Source organism: Brassica napus, chromosome A5 (genome assembly GCF_020379485.1).
Source record: "Brassica napus cultivar Da-Ae chromosome A5, Da-Ae, whole genome shotgun sequence".
Taxonomy (NCBI): Eukaryota; Viridiplantae; Streptophyta; class Magnoliopsida; order Brassicales; family Brassicaceae; genus Brassica; species Brassica napus.
The window spans coordinates 11,340,362-11,361,312 of NC_063438.1; the positions used below are offsets into that span (position 1 = coordinate 11,340,362).

General features: G+C 36.7%; 5 protein-coding genes across 10 annotated transcripts; 3 read left to right on the forward strand and 2 right to left on the reverse strand.

Moving 5' to 3' along the window:
• Positions 1–349: 349 nt before the first annotated feature.
• Positions 350–3,229, forward strand: LOC125608941 (chorismate synthase, chloroplastic-like). The gene is made up of 13 exons (XM_048779600.1): positions 350–640; positions 834–984; positions 1,067–1,143; positions 1,211–1,269; positions 1,404–1,487; positions 1,591–1,683; positions 1,801–1,881; positions 1,965–2,096; positions 2,180–2,282; positions 2,374–2,468; positions 2,556–2,621; positions 2,722–2,806; positions 2,896–3,229. The coding sequence occupies exons 1-13, from the start codon at positions 514–516 to the stop codon at positions 3,057–3,059; spliced, it is 1,317 nt and encodes a 438-aa protein (XP_048635557.1). The 5' UTR covers positions 350–513; the 3' UTR covers positions 3,060–3,229.
• On the reverse strand, positions 3,099–6,313 carry LOC125608940. Of its 2 annotated transcripts, none has more exons than XM_048779599.1 (10): positions 6,102–6,313; positions 5,747–5,971; positions 5,415–5,649; positions 5,180–5,346; positions 4,968–5,107; positions 4,728–4,905; positions 4,294–4,631; positions 3,986–4,218; positions 3,800–3,912; positions 3,099–3,720 (listed from the first exon to the last, which is right to left on the reverse strand). In XM_048779599.1, exons 2-10 carry the CDS (start codon positions 5,932–5,934, stop codon positions 3,240–3,242), a joined length of 2,073 nt encoding a protein of 690 aa, XP_048635556.1. In that variant the 5' UTR covers positions 5,935–5,971; positions 6,102–6,313; the 3' UTR covers positions 3,099–3,239. The 2 variants fall into 2 exon arrangements, with proteins under 2 accessions (XP_048635556.1, XP_048635555.1); XM_048779598.1 differs by having other exon boundaries at positions 5,180–5,349.
• A 2,897-nt stretch (positions 6,314–9,210) lies between these two features.
• LOC125608942 lies at positions 9,211–11,151 on the forward strand. 5 transcript variants are annotated; one of them, XR_007339499.1, is made up of 7 exons: positions 9,286–9,468; positions 9,565–9,680; positions 10,035–10,087; positions 10,185–10,292; positions 10,456–10,538; positions 10,641–10,727; positions 10,847–11,151. XR_007339499.1 is itself a non-coding variant. In XM_048779602.1 (5 exons), exons 2-5 carry the CDS (start codon positions 9,567–9,569, stop codon positions 10,875–10,877), a joined length of 315 nt encoding a protein of 104 aa, XP_048635559.1. In that variant the 5' UTR covers positions 9,265–9,468; positions 9,565–9,566; the 3' UTR covers positions 10,878–11,151. The 5 variants fall into 5 exon arrangements, 2 of the variants coding, with proteins under 2 accessions (XP_048635558.1, XP_048635559.1); XR_007339500.1 differs by lacking the exon at positions 10,185–10,292 and having other exon boundaries at positions 9,259–9,468; XR_007339498.1 differs by having other exon boundaries at positions 10,185–10,538.
• Positions 11,152–13,766: 2,615 nt separating this feature from the next.
• LOC106376405 (AP-3 complex subunit delta-like) lies at positions 13,767–16,730 on the forward strand. Its single transcript, XM_048779603.1, has one exon. It carries the CDS (start codon positions 13,945–13,947, stop codon positions 16,492–16,494), a length of 2,550 nt encoding a protein of 849 aa, XP_048635560.1. The 5' UTR covers positions 13,767–13,944; the 3' UTR covers positions 16,495–16,730.
• A 3,406-nt stretch (positions 16,731–20,136) lies between these two features.
• Positions 20,137–20,674, reverse strand: LOC111216042 (non-specific lipid-transfer protein 2). The gene has a single exon (XM_022720323.2). It carries the CDS (start codon positions 20,594–20,596, stop codon positions 20,303–20,305), a length of 294 nt encoding a protein of 97 aa, XP_022576044.2. The 5' UTR covers positions 20,597–20,674; the 3' UTR covers positions 20,137–20,302.
• Between the last annotated feature and the right edge of the window lie 277 nt (positions 20,675–20,951).

Below are 20,951 nucleotides of genomic sequence, written 5' to 3' on the forward strand. Positions count from 1 at the left end.
AATAAACGAGAACCGAAGATAACCAAAACTTATCATGGTTTGATTTTGTTCGGTTTCAGAATTGATTGAATTTTGAGATTTGAACAAAAAGAAAATAGATTTTAATGGGTTTGGGTAGTTTGGTTCATGTCGTCTGGGTTAGTGTTGGTAGGTGGAGGATTGGATTTGCAGACAGTGGCGGAGGGAGAAAATCCTCTTACAGGGGTCAAACTGATAATTTATGTATTTTACAAGGGTGTCAATAAGCTAAAATTCCAGATTTTGCAGTAATATAAGCATGTCAATTTTTTTTTACAGAAATTCACATGGGTCAAATGACCCACATGCTACAATGCTAGCTCCGCCACTGTTTGCAGAGGGAAGAAGACCACAAGAAAAGGCCATTACAATACTTTCGACTAGGCATTACCCACCAACCCCACCCCCTCACCAACTCCTCCTTTTTAACCTTTCTCTCTCTCTCTCTCTCTCTCTCTCTCTCTCATTCGTCTTTCTTCTGCTTCGATCCTCATCATGGCGTCTTCTCTCACCTCCAAATCCATTCTCGGATCCACCAAACCCGGTTCTTCTCCGGACCTCCGTCGTCTCTCCTCTCCCGCCGTTCAGATCTCAATCCGAACCCAACCCAAGAAGAACCTCCGTGAGTTTTCTCTATCTACGAACCTCCGTCGAGACTTGCCTGTATTGTTGAAGTTTGAACCTTTAGGGAAACCCACGTTGCTTTTAGTTTATTTTTTACTTTTTTTTAAAAAATTGATTCACATTCCATTAGAAGAACACGGAGAGATAGAAAGTAATAAGCTTTATGAGTTTTGGCTTGTCTAAATTGGCAGAGATACAAGCTACTGGAAGCTCATATGGGACTCACTTTCGAGTTTCCACCTTTGGAGAATCTCATGGAGGAGGCGTTGGCTGTATAATCGATGGATGTCCTCCTCGGATTCCACTCTCTGAATCTGATTTGCAATTCGATCTTGATAGGAGGTAGGTTACTTTCTTTTTTTTTGTTTCTGAGGAAGAAAGCTCTATGTTTCTGGAAATGATCCATTTGGTTTTGCTTTATCAGGAGACCCGGTCAGAGCCGGATCACGACTCCTAGAAAAGAGACTGATACTTGCCGGATATCTTCTGGTGTCTCCGAAGGTGTGCTTTTCCCTGATTCACTTTGATTTTTGGTTTCTTCTTACTCCTGGCATCCGTAAAAATGCAGGGATGACGACAGGAACACCTATCCATGTCTTTGTGCCAAACACTGATCAAAGAGGACTTGTAAGCTTCTCACTTCTCTATTGGCGTTAGGAAAGACAGTACACTGCTTGTTTGTACTTATGTTAGTGCCTAAAGCAGAATCAAATAGGAGTTTTTTCTTCTTCTGTAGATTATAAGACTCATTGAATTTTCAGGATTACAGTGAGATGTCAGTTGCCTATAGGCCATCTCATGCTGATGCTACTTATGACATGAAGTATGGTGTCAGATCTGTACAGGTACCTTTGATTTTAAATAATTTTTTCTAAGTTACTTTTTTTTTTAATTGTAGTTTGAAGGCATCACTCAGCTCAACTGACTTTTTTAACTGTCCTTTTTAAGGGTGGTGGGAGATCATCAGCGAGAGAAACCATAGGAAGAGTTGCTCCTGGAGCTTTAGCCAAGAAAATCTTGAAGCAATTTGCAGGAACTGAGGTGTGTTTACTTTCTGAAGCATTTCCTTCGAACAATCATTTTCTATCAAACTCTTTTAACCCTAGGGACATTTGGTTTCTCCTTGCATCTTAGCATATCTTTCTTTTGCTTTTCCAGATTCTTGCCTATGTCTCGCAAGTCCACCAAGTTGTACTTCCAGAGGATTTGGTAGACCACGAGAATCTGACACTCGAACAGGTGCGACTTTCATACACTTAACACTATCATTTTCCTAAGGTTCTTCTAGTAACTTTCTTAACCTCATTTTGTTTCTCCTGCAGATAGAAAATAACATTGTCAGGTGCCCCAATCCAGAGTATGCAGAAAAGATGATAGCTGCGATAGATGCTGTCAGGACTAAAGGGAACTCTGTTGGTGGTGTTGTGACCTGCATCGTCCGGAATGCTCCACGTGTAGGAACTCGCTGTTCCGTTTTTAATCTATGCGTTTGATGTCATGAACGCAAGCGAATGATTACTAAAACTATTATGTGCAGGGGCTTGGTACGCCGGTGTTCGATAAACTTGAAGCAGAACTGGCAAAAGCTTGTATGTCCTTACCTGCAACAAAGGGCTTTGAGTTTGGTAGTGGCTTCTCAGGTATATATATATAAAGTTAAACTTTGCTCTTATTCAGTTAGTGAAAAAACCCTTGTCGAGCAGTAATGAATCATACGCAATGAACCCGTAGGTACCTTTCTGACTGGCCTTGAACACAATGATGAGTTCTATACCGATGAAAACGGAAGAATAAGAACAAAAACAAACCGATCCGGTGGAATTCAGGTTCGTTGTTGCGTCTTTTGTGTTTTACATGTCAGTGAACTACTTGTCTCTTGAGAGATTTTGCTGATATTGGTCGGATTTGCGTAGGGAGGGATATCAAACGGTGAGATAATAAACATGAGAGTAGCCTTCAAACCAACATCTACAATTGGAGTAAGTTTGTGATGAAAACCGTTATGAACATAATAACATGTTTGTTTGTTTGATGATCATTAATTATTTAACACACTGGCCTTCTCCTTCCATTGTGCAGAGAAAGCAGAACACTGTGACCAGAGATAAGCAAGAAACAGAGATGATTGCGCGTGGACGTCATGATCCCTGTGTTGTTCCACGAGGTTGCTATATAAACCAGAAACAATTGAATTGATTTTACGTTGACCTCTCACTCAGTATATTGAACTTGGTTTCTTGGGTTTTGTTGCAGCTGTGCCGATGGTGGAAGCAATGGTGGCTTTAGTTCTTGTGGATCAATTGATGGCGCAATACGCACAGTGCCATTTGTTTCCAATAAATCCAGAGCTGCAGGAACCTCTTCGGACAGCTTCTCCTGTTGAGCTTGAGCAGCCGCAAAATGCTGCTGCTTTGTAAGCATAACTCGAGAAGATTTAGAGTGATGAGACAGACAAAGAGACGCTTCACTTTTGTTGTGTGATTATTACTACGAATAAAATGGTTAATTTTGCAAGATGATTTTACCACTGTTTAGTACTTTCTCTATAATATTTACATCACTATTAAACGAAACACTTTTCTACACAGTTGATTCGTCTACTTGGTTTTCTTGTTATCATCTTTGTTCTGTTGTTCGAGAATCACAGGAGCGGCAGGAATGCTGAACCACCACTCTCTAAGCCGCCGCATCAGTCTCTCTGTGCTTGCTCTCCGCGGAGGTGAATATCTTGTGAACAGCTCAAGAAACACCACCATGATTAAGCTGTTCCAAGACAACAGTACCATCATAGTCGTGGCGGCTACTATGGCAACCGCAAACTTCTCACTTGCCTGTGGGAAAAGAGAGAGTAGTAAAGCTCGGAGCTTGAGGAGAACAATGTTTGCATCCTGGACTAGCTGTTCTAGCTGGGAAATAGCGTTCTGAACTGCTAAAAGCTGTTCCATGGTGTTCATAGGAGCCGGGGCCATAACTTTCAGCTCGATCATTACTTTCTCCCTTTTGCTGAAACATCTTGTGAGAAGTATGAAACCCGCTATGAAGAGAGACGCAAACGCAAAAACATAGCCAACCCATCCCCTAAACAATACTACATTTCAGAGACTTGTAACTAGACGAACAAAAAAAAACCAAAATTAAAAATTTAAAAGTATGTTACCTGTAAATTATGAACGTTGAGAAGAGACAGAAGACAAAAGACTTCAATGGATCGTCCCAATACGCTAACGACAAAAGCCAGTTCCCCATTTCCATTACTGGAAGTAGCAACTCCTGCCAGAAAAAAAAAACAGTCTCAAGAGTCAGTTGGGGATAAGGAAAATGTTAGAATCTCTTTGTTTTATACCTTCATCACAGCTAAATTGGTGTCGATTCCATCAACTTTGACTCCATTAACCGTCTCTTGCGCTAAAACTACTTTCTCATAGTTCTTTCTTGATTGCTTAACTGCTTTCTCCAATGGATTCACATCTCCAACCACAACTTCACCTACCACAAGACTACTACTCCTTGGGCTTGTTCCAAACACCAAACCCAATTGCGAAACCATATCCGAGGCCGAGATAGGGTACAGTGTCCCTGTTAAAAAAAACAGGAATTATCAACATACAATTCTGTAAGATTACAGTTTGCATAAGATGTAATTAACGTTACCTTCTTTGGCTTTGTTTGTCCGGTCAAGCACTCTGGAGCTCGACATCTCTGCAAGCGTCTGAAGAATATGATCTCCACCAGGAAGCTGATCACAGAGATTGAAGGGGAGAAGGTTCTCGTAACGCACTGGGTTTGTTAAACCGAGTTCTTGAATGGCTTGCACGCGCAAAATGCCAAGCACTGCTTTTGAGATGGCTTCATCTTTTGCCACACCGGTGACGATCTTGAACTTGTTCATGTACCGGTGAACATACAACACCTCTCTGATTATGGCGAGCCAGTAATCTCTTCGTGTGTGGCCCTTGAGCTCCGGGAACTCCATCACTACTGGTTCTGGTCTATAAAAACAAGAGCCATCGAAAGCATGTAACTGAGTCAGTCAACTAAGAAACTGATACACAACAGAGCCTTCTTTGTGATGAGTCATTCCTTACAGGGAAATAGATTTGTAAGAGACTGCCTTGTCGAAAAGCCGAGTCCCCCAAGGACCGGTTAATTCGGGTTTAATAACTTGTTTCAGATCTTCAGATAGGCTATAACGCTTTGGTGCGTCGAAAGAGACAACCTTTATAGCCTCAAAATAGAGAGCATGGTCAGTCAGAATCAAGCGACCTGCATTTAACAGTACCCAAGTTCAATACTCGTTAAGTTAAGCTGCACACATTGACGCATACCTGGCCATGTAGACATTCCAATATGTTCAAGAACAGGCTGTGTAGTAACTGTCCCATCGATCTCAAGAATCTTTTCTCCTTTTGATCGAACATAAGAAAGAAGAGATGACTCGGACTGGCTCTTCATCTTCTTTATTGCTCTACACATTGCTCCCAGATTCAAAAAAAAAACTAACTTTTTCCCATGAAAAAAGATAGAACTTTTTAGTTACCTTTCAAGTCCATACAAGTACTTGTCATAAACAGAGAAATGAAGCCGAAGACCATCTGCAGCCAGCACCCCAAACAAGTTTTCGCATATGATGACATCAGCTATTATCGGAACAGCTGGAGCAATCCGGGAAAAGGCTTCTAAACCGACGATTGGATCCCCATCAACCTGCTTCCATGACGATCAGGTCTTGTCTAAACCAGATCGCAAAAAGGAAGAGATCAAAAGTGGCTTACACTGAGCAATGACTGGCTAGCAGCGGAAGGGACCTCCCAAGCAACCATCATGTCGAAAGTTAAACGCCGAAACGTCTTATCACTTAGATGACCTGTCACTCCCACAGAGAGAGCAAGTGCCCTGAAACAGCAGTACTCTAGAAAGTTCCGCGGAAACATTGACGGCTGCTTCACAGATCCAGACGCCTCTTCTTTGAAACTATCTTGCAACTCGTTTACAGAGACGCCAAGTATTCTTGCAACAAAAACAAATGTCTCCTCCCATCACTATACAGAAACCAAACCAAAAGGTTCTTTTCTAACATTAACATCAAAACCAAAAATAATCTTACTTTGAACACCTGCGGATAACCACGTTTGCCACTGGAGAAAGCTCAGGTATCCAGTTCGATCCAGCGGAAGGAGAATTCTCAATCTCCTCGATTTCATCATCCAGAGAAGTTTGCTTCCCAAGCAACCATTTGAGCGAAGTATCTTTAACCAGACCTTCTAGGACATCCCGTGGTGTTTTGCTCGACATACTTGCAAGATTTCCTCACCCAGTTTTGTCTAAACACCTACAAACAATTACGCAAATGTTATTTCTGATTCTTCTTTCATCAACATCAACGTTTTACTTGGAACTTGAACACAGAATCTTAGTGAAGTGAAACCGAGAAGAAGAAGGTGTTTTCTCAACGAACCCACCTAGAAATGAGCTAACTTCAAGCTTCAGATCGTTCTTCTAGAATCTATAGTCGTTTCGTTTCTATAATTATTATTCAGACTTTAGGGTTTTTGAGCTCTTTTTTTTTTTTTTTTCTGGATATTCTGCCTTGATTTGGGGTCTATCAGACAAAAGAAGAGGAGAGAGCGGGACGGTAAGAATCTTTCCCAATCGGTTCTTGTCTCTTCCGTTCGAGGAAATGATAAGAAGATACGTCGACCACTACCACGTCAGCTTTACGTGGCTTCATTATTATAAAGCCACGTTTGTTACATTTGTACGGCTCTGGTTAGATCAAAGGACCTTCACCAGCCAACAATCCTATACCTTCTTAGAATTCTAACCGTTAGATCATCTCATAAGGAAAATTGCACTTTACAGCGTAAAAAAATTCTGTAATTCATCGTCCAGCGTTTTGACCTACTTACAACCCCGGTTTGAGAACTAGTTAGGCGCTAATCAGACGGTCGGGTTAGACCTAGCGCCTAACAAGAAAATCAGAAATTAATCAGAAATTATACGGGGTAGAATTTTTAAAATTTTATTTAATTTATCAATATAGATAACTTGATAGAATTACGTAGAATCTAAAGTGATCCAGTAGCCATCGTGGGTAAAAAGAATATTTTCCTTTCATCTTCTTCCTTTCTTGTGCACAACCTTAAACCTAAACATGACGGCTATTTTTTTTTGTCGTTTTTACAGTAATTTCTTAATTCTTTTGCTAGATCTGTACTAATTATTGATGAATCTATGAAATATTATTCGATTTGTAGAGTTTAAATGAAAAAAAAACAAAGTTTTTCAAAAATACCCAATTTTTTGGCCGATTACAGCCTCCCAGCGGCTCCGGTCCGCACCGCGACTTTCCGGCGATTACGCGGCCCTCGGTGCTGCGTTTTAGAACAGGGCTTACAACATATAACGTGTGATTGAAATGTCAACTTAGAGTAAATATCTGAGAGTAAAATATTTTTCAGCTGTATTAGGCCCTGTTCGTTTGTACATCTGGAAGATGCATTCAGATGGTCTATCTAGATGTCTTATCCAGCTGTTCCATCTGAGTGTTGTTCGTTTCTTCATTTCGTCCATGCATCCAAATGAATCATCTGAATGCAACTATGTTCGTTTGCTTGTCATTTTTTAACTTTCATCTGCATCTAGGTGGACTTGTTAATAAAATGACTAAAATATAATTTTTTACGTTTCGGCGGAAAAATAGCATTTTTATATTTTTCCGGTTTTGGCCGAAAATATTTTTGCGGGTTTTGAGGAAATATGTGTTTTTCGCGAAAAAGTGCATTTTTATGGTTTTGGCGGAAAAATACGTTTTATGGGTTTGGCGGAAAAATACGTTTTTTGCGGGTTGGACGGAAAAAGTGTGTTTTGAAGTTTTGGCGGGAAAAGTGTTTTGCATAAAAAGTTTTTTTTTCACGATTTTGGTGGGAAAATACATTTTTCCAGTTTTGGCGGGGAAAATACATTTTTCCAGTTTTGGCGGAAAAATGCATTTTTCCGGCTTTGGCGGGAAAATATATTTTTCCGGTTTTGGCAGGAAAATGCGTTTTTCCGGTTTTGGCGGGAAAATGCGTTTTGACGGGAAAATGCGTTTTTCCGGTTTTGGTGGGAAAATACGTTTTCTGATTTTAGCGGAAAAATACATTTTCCGGTTTTGGCGGGAAAATACATTTTTCCGGTTTTGGTGGAAAAATTATATTTTTTGGTTTTGTCGGGAAACTTCTCTTTTCCAGTTTTGGCGGGAAAATTCTGGTTTTGGCGGGAAAATTGTATTTTTCGGTTTTGGCGAGAAAATGCGTTTTTTTTGTTTTGGCGAGAAAATGCGTTGTTTCCGGTTTTGGCGGAAAAATGCTTTTTGCGGTTTTGGCCGGAAAATGATTTTGAAGTTTTGGCGGGAATATGCATTTTTGGGGTTTTGGTCGAAAAGAGTGGGTTTTACTGGTTTAGCCGAAAAATGTGTTTTAATGAAAATGTGTGTTTTATATTTTTTTTGCGGAAAAATGCATCTTGCGGTTTTGGCGGGAAAGTGTGTTTTTCCGTTTTGCGAGAAAATACATTTTTTGGTTATAGCGAAAAAATGTATATGCAAAAAAAATAGAATTTACGGTTTGAAAATAATATTTTGATATTAAAAGATCATTTTTGTCATTTATTATTTTGGACTGAACTAGATGCATCTGCATCCAGATGCACCATCAAGATTCACCTTTATTTTGAGTGAGAATTTGAGATAAGTTCAGCTGGATGATCCATCTGGATGTAGCATTATAATGCAATAAACGAACATCAATTTGCATCTTCACCCAGATGGATCACCTGGGTGAGCAAACGAATAGGGCTTTACGCTTTTCTATAACCAGTCAGGTAAAAAATAAAAGAAAATATTTTACTATTGGTTGCGCTAAAGTTGTTTGTCTTTTAGTGTTTTAAAGAGTAAACATTTACTCCATCTTTATCATGTGAAATCCGTGCAACAACTTTTTGTTATCATTTACTTTAATTTACATTTTTCTTTTCCGCTCTATTACTACATTTTACTCTGTCTCTTCTACTTCACTGAGTTACCAATCACAACCATATTTTTCATAATAATACAATGGTATCTTTTTAAACAAACGATGAAACCTGCAACAAAAACAATTTAAAATTAATAATTAATTGATGTAAGAGATAAACCGTGGCTCATTTTTATTCACATATCATCTCAAGTTAACTTTGGATAGATTAAAGAGGGAAAGGTGAATATCTATTATCTAAGATGTACAAGATCCAGGACGCAAACCGGTTGGGTTCACGGCGGTGAGAGAAGAAGACAGAGTTCCAAATCTTGTGCGGTGAGAGAAGGAGGAGGTTTCTGAGATATGAAACTGAGAGGCGGGAGTAAGACGACACCACATTGACTGCATGGCGAAGTCACGATTCCCGATTCACATTCGTATTCAAGAAGAGAATTTCAACCAATAAGTTTTTGTTGGTGGTTAGAAATAACAATGCTGGACCGGTGACGGTGAATGCATGCTGCCATGTCTAAAAAATCTTTATATATAAAATAGACTTTCAATCACTCCTGATGCTGCCAGCAAGGACGACACGTCAGAAATAGGAAGTCTCACGCGACGACACGTGTCCAAGGAGGTCAATGCGCTGCGTTTCATTTAACACTGAGTTGCGTCTAGGGTTATACCCGTGTTCTTCTTCGCCTCTTCAGCGATCTTCCATCATCTTCTTCATCACAAAGATATCAGTTACAGATTAATACCCTTAAAACCCTCAATTAATATTTCATTCATGATCTTCATTCAATGAGAGTGGAGATTCTAATATAAAAAGGTTAGCGCACTCCTGCTTTGATAATCATCTTCTCTTTCCTTTAACCCAACCAGTTAAGTCTGTGATTTAGGGCTAACGTTTCCGTCTTCCTCTCAGATATGCAGGCTGACCGCTCCTCCTCCACTGTTCAGTTGATCCGTTTCTGGGAGTCCAGGAATCTCCGCCGTAATGGAGACCTCAAGGGAGTGGTTATGATCCTGCTGAATTCTCAGGTATTTTCTTTCACCCCGCCTTTAGTTAATAAACACACCGGTTTAATCTTTTAAACATTCCAGCCTTCATGAATCTACATTACAAAGTAATTGTTTTACAAACAAGTTTCTGTAATCTCATCTCTAGCTCCGCCTTTTGTTCATAGACAGAGCTATCCCACCAGTTTAAGTGCTTTAAAAGTTCCTGTCGTCCTGAATCCATATGACTTAAAAAAAAAAAGATTTGATCCAAATATTTTTCCCTGATCCCTTTTGCAAATTGTGATGATTTTTGTAGCTTGAGTTAATTTTGTGTTATCCATTTTGTATATTGTAATGAAACTGTCGTCACTAAATCCATCACTGGTATTGTAGTTCCTGTCGAGTGTCTTAACCCTGATGGATTTCAAGGTCACCGAGAATGGCTGGTACACACGACATTGTCCTTACTGTTATGTCACTCCAATCTCAAATTTCCATTGTTTGATTCTCTGACCTGTTCTGTGTCTTTTGTTGTGAGGTCAGCGAGATCAACTACTTGGGGCAGTTAAAGTCACCAGAACTTAGTTAAACTAATTGGTTATTGCTTGGAAGATGAACAACAGCCTCTTTTGTACGATTTTATGCATAAGGGTAGTTTTGAGGACCATCTGTTCACAAGTGAATTCATAAATATAGATTTTATTGAAACTATCAGGAGGTTGTTCGTTCTTATGTCTCAGTGGTGTTGAAGCAGATGATGTGCAGTTAAAGCCTCTCTTGTGGACCTTATGTGTTAATGTTTCTCTTGATGCAGCTAAAGAGCTCGCATTCCTTCATGGCAACACTGTTAAAGTCATATACCGAGACATCAAGGCCTCTAAGATCTTGCTCGAACCGGTATAAACCCTCTTTCCGAAGTCTCAGTTCTGTTTGAATGGACTTAGAAAGGTACTAGGTTGTTTTTGATGACAGTCTATGACTACAATGGAAATTTTCCAGACTTTGGTTTAGCAAGGAACTGTCCAAGGGAGAAACAAGCTATGGTATTAGAAGTGTCATGGGTACAATTGGCTATGAAGCTCTCAAGTATGTGTCAACCTGTACATTATATAAATTCTCATATACCAAATTGGTTTCATTGTGATATTTCAAGAGTAGCCAAAAAAGCAAACGTATATGATTCAATATGTTTGTGTGATTCTCAGATTGGGATGCTCGCAGATTCTCGAAAAATAATGGGATTGACAAAATAATGTTTGAGAAAACACAGAGAGATCTATCAGACATGCTTCATAATTGGAAGAACAAGAGATGCAAATATAATAGAGAAAAAGAGAGCTTTGTCTTTTTTCTTGCTCTTTTTTTTACTGAAATAATAAACATTTTTTTTGAAAATATACTAATAGTTTATCCTTTATATTATTACTAAGGAAAAACTATTTAAATTTTGGTTAACATTTAGAAATGTAAATTTTACTCTCAGTTGAAGGGAAGAAACAGTGTTTTATTATAATAGATCTTCCACTATTTTCATTTTATTATTTTTATTATTTTATATGGTCAATTTAATTTATATATATTTTTTACTTTCGAAAGTTTTCATTTTCATTCTACTCTAATTATAAAAAAAAAGTAAAATAAAATAAGTGTCTACAAAAATATCTCGAAACATAAATGATGGAACAATTTTCAGCTTTATCCATTTATGATATAATAAAAATTCACTAGAAACTTATATACACATAGTCTAAACTCTAAACGAATACAAAGAGGCAAGATACTAAGATAGAGTGTGACATGTACCAATACCATGCATTTACATCAGTACATTTTACACTAATCTATGTTATTTATATAGAAAAAGGTATAAATAATTAGCTATGTTTTGACAAAAATGATAATAATTAGCTATGTAGGCACACGTATACACATACAGTTAAAATTACAGAGAAATGCTTTGATTTAAAAGTTAACTAATTCATTAACTAAACCGATTGGTTAGATAAACAAGTCATTACAGTTTTATATATAAAAAAAAAAAACAGAGAATGCTTCTGCTACAAGAAATTTTGAGAAAGCTTGGTTCAAAATTTAACTAATTCATTAATTAAACCAATTGATTAAGCCAACTGAGTTAATAAATTTTGTTGGTGTCATATAATCAATTTTCAAAAAAAATTTAAACACTTTTAAAAAATTATACTATTAGTTTATTGACTCGCACGCCCGTAGTTGGTTAAGTTTCATGCTTTTGATGTTGTTTTTTCTTTAAGTTTTTAGTAATTAAATATCATAAAGAATTCAGATAAACACGCGGAATGTGAATACTTTTCTAATATTAAACACTTGGTCAATCGTTTAAATTGTTTTATTTAGAGGATGCAGTAAAGAACTTCATCTTGAAGCAGATATTAGTTCTTCTGAACTTCGCTTGAAAATTTTAGAAGAAAACCAATTCGTAAAATATAATAACATGTTGACAAACACAATAACACAATAACATTGTTATCTTTTCATGTTTTATCAGGTCCCATAACTAAATAAAAGATTAAACTTTTTCATATTTTAATCATTAAAGTTAAGCCAAGAAAAACTAATTAGATAAAAAAGACAACAACTAATTTACACATTATAAAAAAAAATGAAAAAAAAAAAAATATATATATATATAAACAGTAAAAATAAAAAATGGAAAAATAATTTAATGATATAAACAAGAGATTAAAATTATTGTATCTAAATAGATGTATTTAAATAGATGTATGCAAAATAAATACATAGTTTACGCTATATAAATAGATTCAAAATCTCTGCAAACCATGTAAAATTTTTAGTATTTCGGTAATGAAAATACAAATAGTAACCATTTCTGCCAATGGTTCCTCTAAATATTGACAACAAAAACATTTTGGTATCAAATCTCGAATGGTCCATATATAGATGTTCATATTTGTTCCTAACAAACAGTAGAACTTATTTTACCAAAACAAAGTATCATCCAATAATAAACTTAAGAAATAAGACCGATGGACACCAGGAACAACATTCCCAACCCAAGAACGCCATTTCCAACCCAATTGGATGGCTAATGTTTCGATTGCCAGTTTCTCACTAAAGGTTAGATTTTCTTTTTGGAAAATTATTCAAAGGCCTTATGGCTGGCGAAAACCTAAAAAAAAAGTCATATATATTAGTTGTTAGATAGAAATTCAACTAAAAATGACATAACAACTCAATCGTGGTGATGCCATAGAAACAAAAAGTCAAAAAAAAAATTACTTACAAACTAACAACAACTTAAATTAATAAAATAGTATATCTCATACACACCTCTAGCAAATGCAAATCTAAAACACAAACCACAAAATTATTTAAAAAATAATAACTTAAATCACAAGTAAAGTATATCCCGCCCGTAGGGCGGGCCGATCCTAGTAAAGAAGATAAAAAGGGAAATTTGAGAACGTATACATGCTGCCATAACATACTAGGAAATTAAGTTTATATCCATAAGACCATCATTAACGGTAAAACCGTGTACACGGTTTCTTAGGTAAATTTGTTTTTGTTTTTTTGTTTTTTTTTGTTTTTAAATTAAAAAGGTGATCGATTGCGGGCCGCCACGTGTTGGTGGGGCCCGCAAACAATGAAAAACCATACAAAAATCGATCCTTATTTGATAGTTTCCGTAAGCGATTCTAAGCCCATTTGTAGGGCCCACGTCATAAAAACACTTAAGGATCCCTTTAAAAACTGCCGTTAATTGTGCTCTAACATAGCTTAGGCTAAGATATTATATATATTGTCATGCAGTTTTCCCAAAATAATCTCAGATGCGTGTGAAAAGGTAACATGTTGCGTTTTTTCTTTAGCCTTATATAAGGTTCAGTCCGGAATCAATCAAATTTTTTTTTATATTTCTTTTTGTCTTTCATTATCAGAGCTGTGACTCAACTAGGTTTAAAGCTTTAGGTAAGAACCACTATGTTCTTACGGGAATCTGAAATAAAAATATCATATGTAACCTTGTGATATAAATTTTCACATTCCACATAACTTTTAAAATCTATCAACTCTTAAAATTCACTAACTCTGTACAAATTCATCTTTCAATAACCCCCTCTTTAGTCACAATTTTTTTCTTATGTTTTTTTTTTGAAAGACTATATTGGTTTTCCTTGATCGGCACAAATCTTGCTTTCATAATAAAGACGCAATTCTGTTGAAAAGCCCTTGAATCTGATGAATTCATGCCTCCTTCCGAGATCTGATCAAAAGCACTTCACCCACGAGAATCAATCTGATGGACAACCTGTTCCAGCGAAGCCTCGAGGATCTGATCAAAGGCTTTCGTCTCCAACTCCTCGGAGACTCATCTTTCATCTCCAGAGCCTTAGAAGAAATCCGCCGCGAGATTAAAGCCACAGATCTCTCCACTAAATCCACCGCCCTTCACAAGCTCTCTTACCTCGCCGCCATCCACGGCGTTGACATGTCGTGGGCGGCTTTCCACGCCCTCGAAGTCGTCTCCTCTTCTCGATTCCACCACAAGAGGATCGGTTATCAAGCGATTACTCAATCCTTTCACGACCAGACATCGGTTCTGCTTCTGATCACGAACCAGTTGCGGAAGGATCTGAACAGTGTCAACGAGTACGAGGTTAGTCTAGCTCTGGAGTGTTTGTCTAGGATTGGAACTCGTGACTTAGCTAGGGATTTGTCTCCTGAGGTGTTTACTCTCTTGGGTAGTAGCAAGTCTTTCGTCAGGAAGAAAGCGACTGGTGTGGTTTTGAGAGTGTTCGACAAGTATCCTGATGCTGTTAAGGTGTGTTTCAAGCGTCTTGTCGAGAATCTTGAAACCTCTGATCCGCAGATTCTCTCTGCCGTCGTTGGAGTGTTCTGTGAGCTCGCCAGTAAAGATCCTACCTCTTGTCTTCCACTAGCTCCTGAGTTCTTTAAGATACTGGTTGACTCTAGGAACAACTGGGTTCTGATTAAACTTCTTAAAATATTTTCTAAGTTGGCCTCGGTTGAGCCGAGGTTGGGTAGGAAAGTGGCTGAGCCGATCTGTGAACATATGAAGAGGACAGTTGCGAAATCTCTGGTTTTTGAGTGTGTTAGGACCGTGGTGAGTAGCTTGAGCGACCACGAAGCAGCTGTGAAACTTGCTGTTGCAAAGATCAGGGAGTTTCTAGTGGAGGATGATCCGAATCTTAAGTATCTCGGTCTACATGCCTTGTCTATTGCTGCTCCAAAGCACCTGTGGGCGGTTTTGGAGAACAAAGAGGCTGTCGTTAAGGCTCTGAGCGATGAGGATCCGAACGTTAAACTGGAGGCCTTGCATCTTTTAATGGCAATGGTGACTGAGGATAACGTGTCGGAGATCTCCAGGATTCTTATGAACTATGCACTCAAATCAGACCCTTTGTTCTGCAACGAGATTATTATTTCTGTCTTGTCTGTCTGCTCGAGGAATGCATATGAGATCATAGTTGACTTTGATTGGTATGTGTCTCTTCTTGGTGAAATGGCTAGAATCCCACATTGTCAAAGAGGGGAAGAGATTGAGCATCAGTTGATTGATATTGGCATGAGGGTCAGAGATGCTAGACCGCAGCTAGTTCGTGTTTCTTGGGCACTTCTGATTGATCCTGCATTGCTCGGTAACATGTTCCTGCACCCGATATTATCCGCAGCTTCGTGGGTTTCAGGTGAATACGTTGAGTTCGCTAAGAATCCATATGAACTCGTGGAGGCGCTTGTACAACCACGCACTGATCTCTTGCCTCCTTACATAAGAGCTATATACATACACTCAGTTTTCAAAGTTCTTGTCTTCTGTCTCAGGTCTTACTTCTCCGCCCAGGAATCTAGTTCCGGCTCTTCATCAACGGTTTATGAATCTATATTGAATTTAGTGAATGTGATTGAGATTGGTGTATGGCCGTTATCTGGAGCCTATGATGTCGAAGTGCAGGAGAGAGCTAAGAACGTTTTAGGATTCATTGGTATGGCAAAGCAAGATATAGCTAAGAAAGTAAACCTTCAAGACAACGAAGCAGAAGCTTGTAGAGTCACAGCATTCATGGAAGATGCGTTCTCAGAAGAGCTCGGCCCCATTTCTGCAAATGCACGGGAAAAAGTTTGCGTACCGGATGGGTTAGAGCTGGAAGAGAATCTTGGGGACCTGGAAGAGATCTGTGGGAAATTTCTTAAACCAGTGGAATCGGATTCGGTTTCATGCACGGACAAGATCACCTTCTCTGTCTCCAATCTCAGAATCAGAGATCAACAAGAAGCCTCGTCATCGACATCTCTTCCACCTAAAGAATCTTCATCTCTGCTAGCTGAACACCGCAAACGGCATGGCATGTATTACCTTACTTCTGAAAAGAACGATCCGGATAGCAACGGCACACCAAACGATTACCCTCCGGCTAATGATTTAGCAAGCGAAATATTGCTGGATCCATTGGATCCAAAGAGAAAGGCGAAACACCGTAAATCGAGGCCTGTAGTGGTGAAACTGGACGAGGGAGGTGAATCAAGAATCACTACTTCCCAAGCGAAAACGAAACAGGAGAGTGTAACTGACGATGAATCTCTGTCTCGAGATATTCAGAGCGCTCTTCTGGTGAATAAAAAGGGAAAAGAGAGGGAGAAATGCGAAGGGAATTCAAATCTAGTAGTGCAGGAGGAAGAGACCTCGAGAATAGAAAAACCGCAGAACTCAGAGAAGAAGAAAAAGAAAAAGAAGAATGGGGAGAGAACTAGCGGGAAGCATCGATCACGACGGCGAAGTGAAGTAGCTTCTTCTTCTGAACAAGTTGAAATCCCAGATCTGCTCTTGTGAATGCGATAAGTAATTTGTGTGTTTGTATGTTTAAAAGTGCTATTTGGTTATCTGTCTCTGTTCTTGCACAAAACCAAGCAAAAGTTGTGTAATTCTATCAATTTATGTTTTGGTTTCTTGTGTGTTATTATTTGTATTTTTTTTCTCATACATGGATTTAATTCCTGTTTTCTTTTAGCAATTTTGTATTCCTCTACCTGTTTAAAAATATTTTGTTTTCAAGGTTTTTAAACTTATAGATTACATTGTTACTAGAAAATGAAATCCGCAAAGCTAAGAGAACTGAAGAATCTCTAAACCTCTGTTTTGGAATTGCGAGAAGAAATGTCAAGGGTCCTTGTTCAATGGTGGTTCCTTTGTTCTTTGTTATTTCTTGTTCTCTAGAGATTAGGTTGTACAACAAGGATCGTTTGACGCTCTTATGGGTTTTTTCATCTCCCTGGATTCTTCTATAGCTCAATACAGGATACCTAGTTGCATCAACTCTTCTAGTTCCTGAAAACAGAGTTCTTGCTCGGGTTTTCAGCGGCAAATACATTTCTTTCTACTCATAATTTATATGGTTTCTCATTATCATTAATTTATAAATTATTAATACTAAGCTCCAAAGTCTTTTTTTTTTAACAACTCCAAGCTTCAAAGTCTTAAATTTATGGACTGAGAGGAACAAGAGACTACATGGAGAGCCTCACACCTCTGCTGGGAACCTTCACAAGATTACTGACAAGAGTATCAGAAATCGTCCGTCTTCTTCGTTGTTCAGACAACAAGAGATATGAAGGGTTGCTGCGATTGTGGTTTAGCACGAGGTTGTAAGTAGAAAGCTTATATCTAAGACTGAATTTGATTTAAGTTGCACTTGATGTTTATGATGAATATAATTTAATATTCATTCAAATTTAAAAAAATAAAAAATAAATGTATAGAATAAAAAGAGAAATTAAACTTCAAAAGTAAAACCTTGCTAAATTTATTATATGAATAAAAAAAACCAAAATCTAATAATATATTATTAGTGAACTTAGTATATTAAAATAATTATCAAACTAAGTTATCATCATTTGTAACAATAATTTTCTCATTATATAAAACATCTATAATACTAACTTTATCTAACAATTTGACATTAGTTAACAGTTAATACTAACTTTATCTAATATTTTGACATCAGTTAATATTGATTCTATCTGTTATAATGCATAAAATAAAATAAAATATTAGAAGTAAATGTGTTTATGCATATCACAATCCTACTATATAAAAGGAGCTAAATCCTAGCTTCCTAAGCCTTGCCACATGAATAAAATAATCAGAACCAACCATTATGCCATGTCATTCTGGACTGGACTTTAAAAAAAAAAAAACCAACCATTAAAATATGCAAAGAGTCACGGTTTAACCCGGTTCAACTCCAGTTACATCATAATAAAACAATGCATGCATTGATTATTGACTATTAGTCTTCTAGCTACCACATCTTTGCCATCCTAAATCAAAATCGATTTTTACAACTTTAACTTGCCCCATACTTAATATTCTTATAGCTGGTGAACAATTTAATTTAGGAAATCGTTATATTTCATGCCAAAAATGCCTACTGTATTCATTGAAAATTAAATAACATATATTCTACCATTAGGATCAAGAACTCTAATCTGAAGACCATATATTCATCCCCTCTCACTCTGAAAAATCCACCACCGCCAACCGTTCAAGATTTTGTGTAAGTCAATATTTGAAAGTCACAATTTTGTCAATTTCTTGGCATAAGTGATATGTTTAAGAGTTGGATAGTTAAGTCCGTATGCGGTTGGGGGCGTGGGGGTTTGGCTCACCTTCCACTGTTTATTTTCAATTGTTTTAATAATAGATTCATATTGATAATCTGTGCGAACAAACGTATAAGATTTTAGTTGGTTAAGATTAAACATAGACCGACAATCTTCCGTCTTTAGCTATTGGTCTCCGCCAAATTTTTTTTATTTAATATAATAGTTCCTGCCTGCTAAGCTACTACAATTGTAGTTCACATCTATCGGTCATATAAAATATTTAGTTTTTTTTTGGCTTTATAAGATTTTTGTTTGTAATTAATCTCATGGTTCAATTTTATCCGTTGAGACATTTTTCACTATGTTTTATTATCAAACCATTTCACTTTGCCTAACATTTAAATATTCTTTCCTTTGTTTAAGGATTGATTGTTCCTCAATACCATGGTCAAACCAACCGTCAAAGATCCTCCGCTTATGGGAGGTATTTTGAATTTACAAGTACATTTTTGAATCAAAAATATTATTAGTATTGATATATTAATTTAATACTTTAATCCAAAACTTTAATAAAACAAATATAAAATACAAATTATGTTTTATATATATATATATTTTTTTTTATATTTTTTGATTATTTACATCTTATTAAATTTGAAGTGCACACAAAAAAAAGAAAAGTTACATCTTATTTGATAAGATTCCAAATATGTAAATGAAATGCTACGTTTTGACTTTTGTTTATTGCTACGAAACGTTTTAAAAACTTGGGAAAAGGTAAAAATACAGACGACATGACCGGCCACTCCTTTTCCCCCGGTTTGCAAGAATCTAATTGAGTTGCTTAATATTTGTTCCAAATTAATATATAGTCTCATCATAATCATAAATTAATAATCTATCTCTATATAATTTTATATAAGTACTAAATAAAGATATTTTTATTCATTTTATAGTTACAAAACTCTAATAAAACAAATATAAACATTATTAGTAAAATATGTTTTTTATTTAAAAATACAAATTATGAAAGAAACCAAAATTAGTTCTTAATAAAAAAATCATGCTCCCAACTGTATCAACAGATTCGTCATTCACCCCTATAAGACACATATAGGAATAATTAAATATTTTGGCAAAAAAAAAAATATTTTTGTGATGAAGATTCTTAGATGATGATCGTTTTCTATACAAACATGCGGCATCTCTTCACCATTGTTTTAATCCCAGGAAAACGGGTAGAAATCTATTAACACAAATATTAACATACTTTAATTAAATATGTAATCCGCGCGGAGCGCGGACACCGGCTCTAGTGAATATAAAAGAAGAAAACGGATAAAAGAATTGATTAGACCGATTAAATAGTTTTTATATGATTTCATTTTTATAAAGCAGATAGACCGTAGACAAAAGAAAATTAATTATATATATATATATATATAATTTTATTTGGTTTCACTTTTTTTTTGCAAAACTGATAATGGCTTTGACGCGGGTTTCACCCCAATAATCAAACTATAACGTAACGAAGGTTTAAGGCATAATGGCTTTGAGGAATATCACTTGTGACGGTAGAGAAGAGTATTTCACAGGAATGAACCTCAACATTTACAAATGTATTTGTTATGCACAAGTTAAATGATCTAAGAATTTCTATACAAGATACACAGAAGATACTTAAAATTGTAACTACAATGATTGCTGTTCTTTCATGCCTTTGTTCTTGAACAGAAACAAAATAAATGTGTGTATAGCATTGCCATATATTGGTTTATGTTATAATTTGTAATAGAGATCCGATGAAACATTTATTTAAAAAGACAGTTTTCTTTTACCAAATATATTTCATGTTTTTACTTGGGGTCTCAAGTATATTTCATGTTTTATAAGACAGAAACATAGATAATATTCAAACATGATGATGATGATCATCACCCATTATTATATTAAACAGTAGTGAAAGAGGACCAGACCCACTTTAACTTGTAACTTAACACTCATAATCAGCTACACTTGTCACTTATTAATCATTATTAACAGTTTGGGGAAGCAACCTTGCAACTGTTGGAGACTTTTTTAGCGTTTGGGGAGGTAACATATTGGCGGAGGCCAGGGTTCCTCATGTACCCACAAAGGCATGGCTTCTGCTCTCTCAGCTTGGCACAGCACGACGCCGACGGTTGCGAAGATGACATAAACGCCGCCAAACATGGAGACAATTCCGTCACCGAGCACGTCACTCCTTCGGCCACCGGAATTTTTTCCACCGTCACCAGTAGAAGCGCTGCCACGAGAGCTAAAACGGAAACCCACATCACCTTCACCATTTTCAGCTTCTTTGATTGTTTGTGCTTTGTGGTTGTTCTGTTTTCAGTAATCAGTATGCTATATATCTATTAACAGTCCCTTCTATTTATAGAGAAGGAAAGTATGATTAGTGATCTCAATTTTATTTAAAACAAAAAAGCAATTGTTGCCTTGTTTATCTGAAAAGCAGAATTAAATGTGGAGCATTAGCTAATTTCTTTTAATAGTTAAATAAACCTTAGTTCACTTCATTGTAAGTTTTAGTTAATAATGTTTAATCAAATTTGGTGGATTGACCGAAATATGAATTAAAAAAAAATTGGATACTGTTTAGATCATTTTAAATTGTTTACCATATTTTTTTCTTTAAAATAG

Bases quoted from the DNA above. Each gene is read 5' to 3' on its own strand.
- LOC125608941 (XM_048779600.1), top strand. From the start codon at position 514: ATGGCGTCTTCTCTCACCTCCAAATCCATTCTCGGATCCACCAAACCC. The intron at 1,488-1,590 runs GTACCTTTGATT...GTCCTTTTTAAG, and splicing joins ATGGTGTCAGATCTGTACAG to GGTGGTGGGAGATCATCAGC. The intron at 2,807-2,895 runs GTTGCTATATAA...GTTTTGTTGCAG, and splicing joins TCCCTGTGTTGTTCCACGAG to CTGTGCCGATGGTGGAAGCA.
- LOC125608940 (XM_048779598.1), bottom strand. From the start codon at position 5,934: ATGTCGAGCAAAACACCACGGGATGTCCTAGAAGGTCTGGTTAAAGAT. The intron at 4,632-4,727 runs GTAAGGAATGAC...TTGTTTTTATAG, and splicing joins TCTTACAAATCTATTTCCCT to ACCAGAACCAGTAGTGATGG. The intron at 3,913-3,985 runs GTATAAAACAAA...TTTTTCTGGCAG, and splicing joins CCAATTTAGCTGTGATGAAG to GAGTTGCTACTTCCAGTAAT.
- LOC125608942 (XM_048779601.1), top strand. From the start codon at position 9,567: ATGCAGGCTGACCGCTCCTCCTCCACTGTTCAGTTGATCCGTTTCTGG. The intron at 9,681-10,455 runs GTATTTTCTTTC...CTCTTGATGCAG, and splicing joins TGATCCTGCTGAATTCTCAG to CTAAAGAGCTCGCATTCCTT. The intron at 10,539-10,640 runs GTATAAACCCTC...GAAATTTTCCAG, and splicing joins CTAAGATCTTGCTCGAACCG to ACTTTGGTTTAGCAAGGAAC.
- LOC106376405 (XM_048779603.1), top strand. From the start codon at position 13,945: ATGGACAACCTGTTCCAGCGAAGCCTCGAGGATCTGATCAAAGGCTTT.
- LOC111216042 (XM_022720323.2), bottom strand. From the start codon at position 20,596: ATGGTGAAGGTGATGTGGGTTTCCGTTTTAGCTCTCGTGGCAGCGCTT.